Raw genomic sequence first — 14,080 nt, 5'->3', positions numbered from 1 at the left:
CTAAGAAAATGAAACTCTCATCAGATTCAGGATAAAGGCAATGGAGAGCTTCAGATAAGAGACCAGGCAATTATCATCTTACCATATCCAAAACACGGATGTGGCCATAGGAAAACACTATCGCATTTGGTGGTGTTGCAACAGGTAGCATGAAGGCAAAGGAAGCACTGAGAGTACCAGGCAGCATAACATACAAAGGATGGATCTTGACAGATGCAGCCTGCAAAGAAATGGAGGTGATCCAAAAGAAAAGCATAAAAAACATTTTCCAGACCGCTGAGAAACAGGCTCATTTCATTTCCTGGTGTCATATCACCAGAGTAATTTGCAGGCATTTTATTCTGAAATCCACATGTGCTTAAAGATAACTTCACTCTCGTTTCCTGTCCCACAATACTTAAAAACAACCCGATTCTTTCTTGTTGTTTGTTTTGCTCTATGGTATAATTTGGAGTTCTGGTCAGATTTATCCAATGATCTTTTCTTTGGCCTCGGACCACGCTTTTGCCAGAGTAATGCAGGGATGGGATTATAATTACTAGGCATGTGGAGTAACACTCTTAGATGTTACATAAACTCTGTGGGACTCAGAACTTAAGTGCCAATTTAAGTCACTAATAGCCCAGCACCTTCATTGGGATAATTTTACTTTGGTGAAATGGTCTAGAATAAAGCTGTTGTGCTTTTCCAATTAAAGAACAAAGTAACCTATTTTTGCCTTTATGCTACAATTGCAATTCTGCTCAGAAAAGGCAGCAAAACTTACCAGGTTTTCCTCTGTAAGTTTTAAAGTTGTTCTGGCTTCCTATGGAAAATGACACATTTCTAATAATCAGTCCTACCACTTGCTATATTCTAGCATAAAACCATGAAGATGAAGGAACCATTCAGAGGGATGAATAAAAAGTGCTGGATTTAGTTTTGGTTTGGGATTTTTGTGTGTGAGTTTTTCCAGTTCTGAGTTGGTGGTTCAAATACAAAATGACCAGAAGTAACTGATGTTTGTTGATCTGTATTTAAAAAGTAACTTTTGCTCCACTTTCTCCAGGGCCAGGGGACACACCTTACAGGAATTGGCTTCCTTTTCAGTGAGGGTGCCAAGGTGCAGGCATCCTGAATGAGCTTCTTCCCCCAAGAGGCTGGTTCTCAGGGTTCAGGTGTATAGGTAGGGAGAAAGTTTGCATTCCCACTTTCTATCTACATCTGATGCTATAAACATAGCAGTGAACACCAGCTAAAATGATTCTCCATTATGGTATGCTCTCAGATGGACTGTTTCATTACTGGCTTTCAGGTTAACATTTGAACAACGTTCAAGACAATAAATACGATATTGCTTTGCCACTAGAGACTGTCAGTTTAACTCTGATCTCCCAGCTGATAGGATAAGAGGAAGGAAGTAATCTTACCATGGATGAAAAGACAGGTAGGAAGAGGGTGGCTGTGGCAACGTTACTGGTGCATTCAGTGAAGACAGCTATAATAAGCGACAGAACTGTTGCAATGGCCCACGGTGGGATAGATCCTAGTGGAGTCATTTGACGACCCAGCCAAGCTGAGAGCCCAGAGTTCTGACAAGAAAATAGTGTTTTTCAGTGAGGCTTAGAACCCCTAGCTCATGACCAGTGAACTCATGTTATGTGTAACATTTCTACCAAATAATGCTCAATGACTCCTGAATTATACAAACACCATCTGGGAAGGTAGGATAATCTGTCACAAACACTGAAAAAATTCCTTGCCAACTAGACATTATACTGAGTCCCACTTTCCTGTTTTTTCTGGAACCCAAATACTTGCTTACACCTTGGTTACAAAATCATAGGTTTTTGCTGAACAGAAACAATTATTGCTGAGACTATTGCAAATACTTAATGTATCCCTCAGAAGTTTCCTGGCCTGTTTTTCTAAGGTTTCTGAAGATCCTGATGCCGTATGAATGCTCTATTGTAGGAACATAGGCAGCGATTGACTCAAAGAGCTTACAAAATCTTTGACCTGATGGCTTCTAATGTTATGGAGCTTTCATAATGTGTATATGATGTTTGTAGATGAATGCAAGGCCCCAGAGCTTTAATTTGCCCCATGGTTTAAAACTACCTAGCCACAAAACTTAGACCTGAATATGAATTTCCCCAAAGCATGGCGCTGTTGATAGCTAAGGTTTGCTTTGATTTAGATGCCTCTTAGCAGTGATGAAGGAAACAATATGGTTCACCTCAAGATTGTTTCCTGTTTTGGGAAATCAGCTGCCTTTTCTGTGAATTTATGAACATAGAATCAAACCATGGCCTTACGGAATGCCGCATATTGCCTGGCAACAGCCACTGACAAGAAGTTCAAGAAACCCCACTGTACACAATTGTGGAAAATATCTACCCATAATGATTTTCTTCCTGACCACTTCAGTAGTGGTTTGGTTTAAATCTGAAGATATATATCCTTTTAACAAATCTCAAATGTTTCTGAAAACCTTACAATTGTTATCTACAAGTGCTGTGGAAGGTGTCCCTGCCCATGTCAGGGGGGTTGGAACTAGGTGATCTTTAAGGTCCCTTCCCACCCAAACCATTCTGTGATTCTATGGTTCTATGATCTATACTTCTATTTTCTAGCCAGGGCTGGGATCAGGATGATAACAGAAATAAGAAGGGCTGCTTTTCTGGTCTGTTCAGTCAGTGAAGACCTCAAACTACTCAGCAGCCTCCAAGAGGTAAGACAAATTGAAGAAACTTGGTCAGACCACACAAATTCCTGATAAAGAGGCACAAACATTCACCTCTCTTCCCAATTCTTGCTAATTTGGATCTGCCTCCAGATCTGAACATCTCTACTGGGTTTGGCTTTGGGTGCATGCCCAGTAATACAGGACTAGATAACAAACCAGGGAAGTTCGCCTTTGAGTCAGAGAAAAACAGATGTCAGGACATACTGCGCTTGCATCAGCCAAAGCAAAACCTCCTCCCAGCAGCAGCACAATGCTCCAGGGCATCTTCCTCTGAACCACATTCCAGTCTAGCAGCGGGGCTGATAAAAATGGTTTTTTTATATCTGAAGTGAGAAACGAAAAGCAGAACATGTTTTAGGAGAGTGAAGACATTTTGTCTCCTGTTCTATAACATTCTAGGGAAAGACCCAACAGGCAGATGCATATTACTGAGAAACCTGCACAGGGTGAAGATAATACGTGTGAGCAGGGACCGTGCCCCAGCCCAAGAAGTGAGGGAGGTGAGCTACCCTGAATAACTGCATGCAAATCCAGTATATGTTTCTGCCACATTAGCTGGAGCTGGCTGTTTCATAATGTTACAATTCCTCTTTTAAATACCTTCTTCAGTCTGTTCAGGGTCAGACATGCTTGGATTCCAGCCTATGAATTTGGGTTTATTAGCAGGAAGGATAAACAGTAGCAGGGCAATAAACACAGCAGGAGCAGAATCAGTGATATACCTAAAGAAGAAAAGAGAATATAGCTTAGAAAATAGACATCTTTCTCCTAGAAGATGGCTGCCTTCCAGCATTGCAGTCACTGCTCTTTATCATCCTGTCTGGGGCTTGTACATTAACAAAATGGGTCATTAGTTCATGACCGAGGTCTCTCAGACCTGCCACAACACAAACACAGTGATAAAAGAAACTAGCTACAATACACATTAATAGTCAGAGTCACAGATGACAACGGCTCCTGGGAGCAGGGTTCCTTCTCTGTGGCGAAGCCAAGATTCAACAGTTGTATCTCAAAGAAAGATGTGTAAAGAAATGGCCTGAAGGATAATCCCATTGTGAATTTTATGTTCTTAATATCCCACAGACATTATGCGAAGAAGCTGTTCAAAGCACCAAAGCAATTTCCCAGTGTGTTCTAAGCTAATGTTCAGAGGTGATATTACCAAATATTCAAATGACACCACAACTGATTGGAGCTTGAACAAAAAAATCACGTGTACATCAGTGTGACTGAGATCAGCATTACAGAATTGTCTCTTCCTTTAGCAGGTTCAGCTTGCTCCATGTCCCAGTCTCCAGCCTTCGATCCAGTACAAACTGTCAAACAACAGATCAACTGGTGATTCCACACACAAGCGATAGGATCAAGCCCAGAGAACGTGAATTCAGATAAGGTTGGAATGAATGACCCTGCACTCAAATTGGAATGTAAGAGCAAGGGAATCTGACTCACAACCAAGAAGGCAGAGGATGAAAAAGACTCTAAAAACTTACTTTTCTCCTTCTGGGAAGAGGCTGGTGGCCCAGCCTTTTACAAAGCCTGGGTGTCGTGAAAACCACAAGAGAACCAGCAAAACAAACATTAGGAGGACATTGAATTCAGCATAAGAAATAGGGCCTAATTTCTTCATTTCTGCCTTCAGCACGTTGTATGCAGCTTTTTCTTTAGCAGTTCTCTCTGTCCCACAGCCCCAGCTTTTTTTAAAGCTTTAAGAAAAAGGGAGAAGAAAATACTGTAAGTATTAACATACTAGAGGGATTTAACATGCTTGCCACTCTGAAGCTGTCACTCTTGGGGACAGACACAACGTACAGCAGAGGCCAGGAACGAAGAAATTACAACAGTGTCAAAGTATTTCATGGGGACGTGCCACTTCTCACAGAAGAATGGGGTCTATGATTGGATGTAAGTCTCTGTCCAGTTTGGAGAAACCTGGATGAAAAACTCAGTTTTGAATCAAGGGTAGCAAAACAGGTATGCTAGCTCCCCTAGGGCTGAAATTCTCAGATGTGAAATTGAAAAATAAAAAGGCAATTCTGTCTGAACATTAAGAATGTATAGAGCTTTTGCCTTAGTGTAAGTCCCATGAACACGAAAGGTTTCCAGACTTCAAAAGTTGCTGTGAAATGGAACTGCTCTGTGCTACAAACTTAATAACTTGTCAGTGCATTTGTTTTATCCAGATTTCTCAGTAAGCTGATCTGCATTAGCTGAGGGGTTTGCATAATATCACGTAGTTAAATACTCACTTGAGTCCCATGAAAGAGCACTGTAGCCAAAGCCAAGCTAGTACCAACATCAGAATCATGTTTGGGAATGCAAACCCAAACCAGGAAGCAAAATTCACAATATCATTATTGTTGGGGTATAACCTGAAAAGAAAAGAAAAATGCTTGCTGTATGAATATTAAAACATTTAGTAATCTACTCTCCCTTTAGTAAGTGTTAGTGACAGTTATACATGTAAATTTAGGACAACCATTACAAGTAATCACAGGCAACATCCATAGCCTAACTGAAGTCAATAGGAAGGCAGCCTGGATTTCAGAGCAGAATTTAAACGGTCGTCAGTTTTCCCTGTATTTTACTTCAATGCATATAGAAGCTCATGTTGATATTCTAGGTCTCAGTAAGACAAGTGCTGCTGAAAGTTCTCCCACACATTCTACGTATCTTTCACTTCCAACATGCCTGCTTTTTTATCCCAAGACAGGATGTTCTTTCTTCCTCCCCATTCATTCCTCTGATGATTACCAGCAAGTATTTCTAAGTTTCTCAGGAGACCTATAATACCAGCACATAGCTGCCTAAAGAAGGCTGAAGCAGAAAAATGAGGCCCATCACTTCATACACATTCCTCACTCTCAGTTCATCAACTGGTTATTGCTTAGAGTTTGCAACAGAAACTGTCATCTAAGACTAGTCAGTTGGTCACAGAAACAATAAGATAGTAAGGAAAAGAAACAGCAAGAATGACTTACTGATTCATCTGGCCTTTCAATACCATGTTTGGTCCTGTTCCAGTGAGCGTTGCAGTTCCTCCAATGCTGGCAGCATAGCATACACAAAGTGTCATTCCCTTACAGATACGCTTCCTCATTTTCTTTTCCTCAGAAGATTTGGGGTCATCAAGGACTTGTCCATTGCTTATGACTAGACACAAAGAACACAACTTGCCTTAGGTAAAATTAGGGAGGCAGAAAGTTCAGTACAGGATCTGCAGGCGCAGTGTTTCCAGTTTGTGTACACGATTTATTTTAATTCAAAACCCAACAGATATGGGTTTGAGTCCTAAATACTTTGGACTCATGTTCATGAGGAGCTGAAGAGACGTTGACAATCTGGGTCTACATGATCCAAGGATGCTGTTGGCCATATCGGTGCCACTGTCTCTCAGCAGTGTTTTCTGTTTCACAGAGAGGCTTACCTCCAGCCAGATAGCATAGTCACTGGAACCAATCCAATACCACAGTAAGAACCCAGCTAGCCTTAACAGCTGGGAATACGCACAGAAAAAAACCCCACCCAAAACCAAATTCTTGCCTGGCAGAACTGTTAAGATCAATATGTTATGTCAGTTTACATCAACTGTGAAATTTTGCTGCTGTGTTCATTGTTCTCTGCGGTTAAGTCTAATCTTGAAGTCTGACTGGACCAATGGAGCAGGACAATGAATTTATAGCAATTACAACCAACTCAACAATACCAAAGGGTATTTTTTTGCTCGCAGTTATTTCCTTCACTACATGTTAAAATAAATTAGTCAGCCAAGCCAAGCAGATCCTTCTAAGTGGACAGAAAACCAGCGAAATTATTATTACTGGTCTTAGAGCAGAAGCCTGGTTTCAGGAGTCAAGAATCAACAATAAAAGGAGCATTTGCAAATATGAAAACTTATCTTTAATACAACTGTTTGGAAGCTAGAAATGAGCAACCTTACAGAGCACTCTGTGACCAAAATTGTGTTCTTGTGGGCTTGCACATCTTACATAAACATGGTGTCTGAGCTTTGCACCATCACAGCACATTCTCCTTTCACAAGGGAGGTAAGAAATGAAGCAACCGAAAAGCAGAGATCACAGTTGTATCTAAACTATGCCTCCAAGGTCCAAACAAATATGGCAATTATGAGTCAATCTCATAACAGAGCAATGTCTGGAACACGTGAACACTCTTCTACACTGTGTCTTCCATGGACAAGTTAGCCAGAAAATCGGCATGGTGCATCCGAGGCAGAAGGCTTGAAATGTGGGGCACAGTATGCACTACCAACATTTGTACTCGTTCTTGCACACAGTCGCACAGGGAATCGTGGCAGATGAACTTGCTAACTCAGTGAAATCACATCTCCATGAAAATCCCCAAGACAATCCTTCCTCCTCTGAAAGAGAAAGGCACCATGGCTCTGATCTTTAATGGTATTTAATAACGTAGCCCTCTGTAACAGCACAGCAGAGCAGTAAAATCAGAGGGACTGAGTTTGTGCACATGGTTCAAATCAAGTGAAGCCTACTGCAGAACCACAGCATTGACAGAGGACCTTGTGGAGCTGAGCATCAGGGTAAGATCACACTTTAAAGTGTGCCAAAGAGTATTTGTCTACTGTGTGTCAAATGACACCAGCTCCTCTCTTTCATGTAGCTTGTAAAGTATTCTTCTTCTCCCCACCTCCCCATACAATCTAGTCAACAGAGGTATTTATTACCCCAGAACCAAAATAGGTTGTGTTTGCACAAAATTTTTCAAACATTTCTACATGACTTAGGAACTCAATCCTCGCTGATAATCACAAGATTTAGAAAGTGGGATGCTGGGGGTTTGGATGATATTTCCCACAGGATACGCTTTTCACTTCCCTGAGCAGGCAGTTGAGTCTAGGGAATCTATGGGGAGCATGACCCCAGCTTGAAGGAAAGAACATAACAATCTGCATGGGATCTTGCACTAAGCATAACAAAATGGCAGCCACTAAAATTGGAAGCCATTTTGTAAAACCTAAATACCATGTATGTAGGGATTTTCAGTCGGGTTACCATCCTCTTTCCTTGGAAAAGGTACAGAGAACTCCTCCTAGGTCAGGGAGCTCTGAGCATAGCAAGTTCAGTAGAATCAACTCACTGCTGAGTAGGCCCTTACCATGCACTGAGGTGGGATCTGACACATTCTTTTCCTCCAGCTCAATCACTGTATTTGTTTGCCCAGTTGGTTGTTCCATCATGGTCACATCATACTCTGTGTTGTCCATTTGATCCAGGACAGCCTGGACAATGGGAACCATCATAGCAGTGGTGGCTGTGTTACTTATCCACATGGACAGGAAGGCAGTGACTATCATAAATCCCAGCATGAGGCTGAAAAGAGAGAAACAGGCAGAGGAGAAAGGAGGAAAGAAAACAGAGGATGCTAGGCTTTGTAGTCACTGTCATTTAGAGAGTGAAGCCCAGACAGGGATGTGTGTAGCGTCCAGTAATACAAAGATAGGACAGCTCTGCCACCATCACTGAAGGAATCCCAGAGAGCCATTTAGCTCCTTAGTATGCGCGTGATTAAGTCTGTCATCATTTTGTCCCCAATGGCAGGCCTCTAGAATTTAGCCAGATGTTGGATTGGGCTGAAGGACAGGTAAATTGTTCCTGCTGCCAGACTTCACCTGTGGAACCTCTGTAGAAGTGCAGCTAAAGAAGTTCCTGAAGGTTCCCTTCTCGGTCAACTTTTAAACACCATCCCTAGGCCTCTGCTAAATTGACACAGGCAAGGAAGAAGTAATGTAATACTCTTACAGTGCAGGTTTCACCCCGAGAATTAGCAGGACCCTCAGCGCAATCCTTTTGTGAAGATTCCACTGTTCCACAGAAATTGCAACAATCAGCCCTCCAACGAAGAGCATGTTTGTGTCGTTTAGGTACTGCAAACACACCTGAAAGACAGAGAAGGTAGGTCAGGGCCCCAGATATTGTCTCTTGCTAGCTTCACTAGTACATTTTGCCTCCGATCCTCTCAAAGCCATTTACTGCACCAGGCCCCATCCCAACATTGGCAGAAGGGGCAGTTGCAGCCTCAGCTACCTCGAGTTTCCTGAGCCCTTGATCCCCCGTTTGAGTGCTGAACTGCCTAGTGGAGGGGCCATTTGTGCATCATGAACCTTCTTTTTGGATCATCAGGAGTTGATAAAGCACAAAATGACAAGAGTTTCCTAAAACATTTTTAGGGGCTCAAAATATTGAGAAATGCTGGGCTCCAAACCAGATTTCTCAGCACCTTTAGCAACCACACCTGCCCATACCAGCTTGTTGGCCAGTAGTGAGCCTGGGCTACAGTACCTAAATACAGCCTCTCTCCCTTGGACTAAAGCACTAGCACAAACAGCCAAAATGAACTTTGGAGGGGACACGGTGTACCTCCTGGCATCATGCTGTCTACCCTGTCAGAGGAAGTTTGTCCCATGCATTTTGAAATCTCCCAGAGGATATGTCAGCACTGCTGTCTCATGGGATGGGCTATGAACACACAAACTGCTGCCACTAGTGGGATGCTCTCCAGCAGGATCCACGCCCAGAAACGGACCTTCCCCTCTGCCACCTCAAGCCCCACACCCTTGACATTTTGGGCAAATGTGTATTTAGTTCAGCATCTTCCCATACAGAAACCCTGATGACTGCTCAGCATGTTCAAATACAGCACAACAGAACTGGAGCGCTTTCCTATCAGGCTTGTTTACTATATACCGATGGGGGATGAAAGCAATGGCTATCCCTGTATCAGATCTGAACTGAGCGAGTTCCTTACCGATTTAGAGCTCTGAACTCCAAGCAGAGGGAAGAATACCACAGGCATGAGGGAGGTAACAGCCAGTGGGATCACTTCAGTGCACCAGTACACAGCCATGATGATGATGATATATGCACACTTGGCCTCCTGCAACACAATGGATGACACATTTAAGCATAGAAAACTGTTCTTACAGATAAGAAACACATTGGTAGCTCTTAGAAGGGGCCCAAACACTCCATTGCCTGTAGCTTAACAAGTTATGCTGAAATAGGTAGCAGAGACATGACAATTTAAACTCGTACTTTTAATCCTTCTTCTGAAGACACTTGCATAAAAAGATCTTTTTGACCACAGTGTTTGTTCTGATGCACCCACACAAAATGTAGGGTGTGAGAAAAAATTCACCTTCCACAACTAGGTAAGTACACGGTTTGCAGTGTGCAGTTACCTCTTGGCAGTTGAGGTAAGCAGATTTCATGTCTAGGAGCCGAGAATTTTTAATAGTGTTTGTAGCTTTCAGCATTTCTATTCCAAGTTAATTATTTTTAAATGGATGACCAAATTTCCCAGTGTGGAAATTAGCTTGTCTGAACTTCACAAGTCTTAGAGATGTGTCCAGTAACACACCTGAGCCCAGAAACTGTATCAGTGAATAATTTAAAAGTTCTTAACTTTTTAAAGTAACTCTTAAAGCAAAACTGTTTTACCTTTTTTTTTTTTTGTGACTAAGCACATTAGGGGTATTTAATTACTTTCACAAATCATACTGTGCTTACCTACTAGGGGGATTCCCTAGATTTGAAATGCTGTAATGTGTCTTGTTATACTGTTGATCCGGCATTTCTATAACCTAGCCTTCCTTGGTTTGTACTTTCAAAATTGTTAGGAGAAGGAAGCATTCATTAGCCAAGAGTAAACAGTGTTTTAAAGCTTAAGTCAGTGTTCTCTAGTTCAGAATTTGCTCATATTTAGAGTACATGTTTATAGGATTTTATTCTAATACAACAAATGGGACTTTATTGCAAAAATAAATGGTGTTAAAGTGACATTTAAAAATTGCTGCAAGGTGATATTTATAAATACGGGTGTGTTTCACTTCATTTTGGTGAAAAACTTGACAACCAGAAAACAGCCTTGGTAAGTAATTAGAATTTTTTTCTTCAGGTTTCCAGGAGATTAATTACAGCACAAGTTTTGAAAAAAATATTTCTTCAGAGACCAAAAGATATCAGAGAGATCCTATTTAACTCTCTTCCCTTAATAAATATGAGGTGAGCTCATGATACAATTTATGCTCTACCACAGTAACTAAGTGCTAGAACTTACTGTGGTTAATCTGTTGCCAGTATGAAAGACAGATAAACAACTCTAAGTGAATAAAATTCACTATACAGAAGAAACACTGATTTTGTAGAGTGGAGAGTAAATAATTTATGTGAAGTTCAAAAATACAACCATGCTTATAAATTAACTCCAACAACCACAGCCAATTCAAACAACCAAAGATCTGGTATTAAATATATGTCTGTGTCTATACCTATACCTATCTGTGATTTATGGGAACAGTCACAGAATGTTTCTTTGGTGTCTCTGTACAGTTCACGGGAAACACAGTGACCTGCCTTTTCACTGGGAGCCAAAAAAGCAGTCACTGACAGAAATGTTCTTCTCCCATTGTGAAATACTGTAATTTCCCAGATTAGACCGATGACACAATATTCCTACAAATACTGGAAAACTGAAGACATACTTATTTTTTTAGGGAAATTATCTTTCCAAGTATTGGTCAATGTAGTGCCTAACAGTTGGGAATTCCTCTTTCTATAAAGCACCAGCATTCCACTGAAAGGCAGGGCTGATATTACTTTGACAGGTAAACCTGGATGGCTGGCAATTTTGTTTAGAAATATGCATGACATTTTCCTGCACTTTAAAATACACTGAGCAATCAGGTCACTCAGAAGAAAGACTGGGGTTTTTTTCTTATTTTTAATTTTGTTAATTTATTCATTAGAAGAGACTCTAAAGCTCTGCTAGGCTAAAATACTGGAAACCAAGCTTTCACATTTTGCCAAGCAGGCTACAAGACATTACAGATCAAACTCTTCACTGGGTCATTCCAATTTTATGCTGGTATAACTCTACTGAAAGCAAAGGAGTTGTGCCATCGCCATGACTGGAGTGAGATGGATGTGAACTGGAGGATAACGATCACTGCATAACACAACGCACAGCTCCCGACCGCACCACTGATGAAGAACGCCACTCAGCAACACTCCTGAAAGCATCTCAGATCCTCAGCAGCAGAATCAGCTGGAGAACCCAGAAGTCCCGTCTTTCAGTCCACTGCCATCATTACTAGATAATGCAAGACACAATTCTGAATGTGCGGGCCAGTTATGGATATATTGATCTTTGGCCCAAAAAGACTTGCACCTGATTTGCAAGACAGGTTGGTTCCGTGGGAGCCCCAGGTCCTGGCAGCGGCACAACCCTTAGGATGAATAGAGATTGGCACAGAGCTCCTTCTGCAAGTGCAGCTGCCAGTGCCTGGAGATCATCTGGGGGTGAAACCTGCAACACACGTCCCTGCGATCTGGGACTGAGCAGCCAGCTGAGCTGCACCGAAACGCCTCAGGGACGAGGTGGCAGGGCTGCTCCGGTCCGCTGCGGGGAAGCAGACCTGCCTCGGCAGGGAGCGGGCGCTGCCTGCCCGGGTGCCAGAGATGCTGTGGCGAGGCCGGACGGGGCGGCCGGTGCTGCAGAGGGGGCCTGGGGCTCGGCCCCACACGGGGCGGGCGAGCGCCGGGTGCCCAGAGGCTGGCTGGGAGAGGGGCTCTCGGGCAGCCGGGCCCTGACCTGGGGGGCAGAGGGGTGGGCTCCCGTGGGGTGGCAGGGGCCGGACCTGGGGGGCTCTGTTCCCCGCGTGGGCCCCGCAGGCACTTACCCGCGTCGGCACAGCGACCGGCAGCGGCAGCAGCAGCAGCGGTGTGAGGAAGAGGATGGCGAAGGACCGGTACCTCAGCAGGGGCCGCAGGCACGTCGGGGCCATCTTCTGTGGGGATACACGGTCAGGGCGCCAGCGGGAGCGGCGCCCGCCGCCGCCGCCTTAAGTACGGGGCGGCGGGGCCGCGGCGGGAGGGACATGGCGGGGGGCGACACGACCCGCCCGCGCCCTGACGGGACACCGGCCCGCCCGCGCCCTGACGGGGGCCGGCCGCTCCCGCCCTGACGGGACACCGGGCTCGCTCCCGCCCTGGCGGGGGCCGGGCCGCCGCGTAGCGGTGCGGACAGGGGCCGGGGCGAGCGAGCGGCAGGAGGGCCCCGGCCTGCCGGCAGCCCCGCGCCCCTGCCCCGCGCCCGGCCCTGCGACCCACCGACCTCCCTCCCTCCTCACGGCCGGCGGCGGCGGCCCTGGAGGACGCGGTGCCCGCAGCCCCTCCCTCACACCTGAGGGATCTCCTCAGCGAGGAGAGACCTCTCCTCTGATCACCCAGACCAAGGCAGAATCCGCCGGCCCGCTCCATCACAGGGGCGCCCGCACGTAGCATGGGGCATTTGCCGTTTCCCCGCTCCTTACGTCCACCTCTGTGCTCGTGCTTCTGCAGAGCCTCCATGAACAAGGAAAGCTTGGCTGTGTTTCAAGCCATCACACCAGTTGTGAGAATGTTTTAAGAAAAATATCCCGGCTTAGTGCCTGTGGAAAGTTGCCAGCAAGCACAGATCCCCATAACGCATGTTCTGTGCAGGGACCGCAGTGCTGACACACGCCTTCGCTCGGCTGCTGGACCCTCAGGAGGTGCAGATGATGCCAAGGGAGGGTCATCTCTCACTCGTTTACACAGTGGTGAGGAAGGGCTGAGCGCCTTCAGGGAAACGGAGAGTTAAAACCACAGTGGGGCTCTCCCCAAAACAAAGGTCTGCGCAGGCATGCATGGCTGTGTTTCACTGCCTATTGTTTTGGGAGGGATTGTGTGTCTGTGACCTGGGTTAAAAATAACCCAGAAAGGTTAACTTGAAAGGTTGCTTTTAATGTCATTCATTTCAGTGATTTGGTCTACAGCGTAGCCACAAAATCGCAAGTGAAGGCACTACTGAAAGGGTGGCAAGCACTATCCAAATGGCAGAAGGGAGCAACTGGGGGGACTGGAGACTGGACTGAAGACAAATAATTTTTTGATGGTTTATTTTCTGTTTCTGGGATGTCAACAGCCACTTGAAATTGAAGGCAGCAGAAATCATATCTTGACAATTTGATCCTGCAGTCTCTTAGTACAGTCGTACCAAGCGGTTACTCACAGAAATAACGAATTTCAGATTCCACAGCAAATAATGAGGGAACTCTGACTACAGCTTGCACTATTTGTCCTCTGCTGACCAGAGGAACTTGAGTGACAGAAGTTCAAAACAAGACACTCCAATGTTACTGTTCTGTTTGTAAAAGCAGTGAATGTCCACTGAGGAAAATAGTAGCCAACCGGATCTGTACAGATTCCAAATCTTCAAACATTTAGCAGCAGTCCCTCTGGTAACTTACCAACACAGAGGAAACTTCACACCAGCGTAAAGCCTAGCAGAAAG

General features: G+C 44.5%; 1 protein-coding gene and 1 long non-coding RNA gene across 4 annotated transcripts in view; one reads left to right on the top strand and one right to left on the bottom strand.

The window, feature by feature from the left end:
• LOC142066054 (uncharacterized) overlaps nucleotides 1–4,225 on the top strand; it is a 24,985-nt gene extending 20,760 nt beyond the window's left edge. Inside the window, exons 3-4 of the long non-coding RNA XR_012663605.1 lie at nucleotides 2,616–2,713; nucleotides 3,994–4,225. This is a non-coding gene — a long non-coding RNA (uncharacterized LOC142066054). The remainder of the gene's footprint in view (nucleotides 1–2,615; nucleotides 2,714–3,993) is intronic.
• Nucleotides 1–14,080, bottom strand: part of SLC13A5 (solute carrier family 13 member 5) — a 15,547-nt gene extending 1,467 nt beyond the window's left edge. Inside the window, exons 1-12 of one of the 3 annotated variants that reach the window (XM_075113003.1) lie at nucleotides 14,037–14,080; nucleotides 12,447–12,554; nucleotides 9,515–9,643; nucleotides 8,509–8,645; nucleotides 7,865–8,079; nucleotides 5,710–5,881; nucleotides 4,978–5,100; nucleotides 4,222–4,434; nucleotides 3,329–3,450; nucleotides 2,933–3,051; nucleotides 1,410–1,571; nucleotides 83–220 (exon numbers count right to left, since the gene is read on the bottom strand). In XM_075113003.1, the coding sequence (XP_074969104.1) occupies nucleotides 83–220; nucleotides 1,410–1,571; nucleotides 2,933–3,051; nucleotides 3,329–3,450; nucleotides 4,222–4,434; nucleotides 4,978–5,100; nucleotides 5,710–5,881; nucleotides 7,865–8,079; nucleotides 8,509–8,645; nucleotides 9,515–9,643; nucleotides 12,447–12,551 (1,635 nt within the window). In that variant the 5' untranslated portion in view covers nucleotides 12,552–12,554; nucleotides 14,037–14,080. Of the gene's footprint in view, nucleotides 1–82; nucleotides 221–1,409; nucleotides 1,572–2,932; nucleotides 3,052–3,328; nucleotides 3,451–4,221; nucleotides 4,435–4,977; nucleotides 5,101–5,709; nucleotides 5,882–7,864; nucleotides 8,080–8,508; nucleotides 8,646–9,514; nucleotides 9,644–12,446; nucleotides 12,555–13,079; nucleotides 13,166–14,036 lie in introns of those variants that run through there. The other 2 variants (XM_075113002.1, XM_075113001.1) reach the window with 2 other exon arrangements.

This window comes from Phalacrocorax aristotelis, chromosome 18, assembly GCF_949628215.1.
Source record: "Phalacrocorax aristotelis chromosome 18, bGulAri2.1, whole genome shotgun sequence".
NCBI lineage: Eukaryota > Metazoa > Chordata > Aves > Suliformes > Phalacrocoracidae > Phalacrocorax > Phalacrocorax aristotelis.
This window is presented reverse-complemented; position numbering and strand designations above follow the sequence as displayed.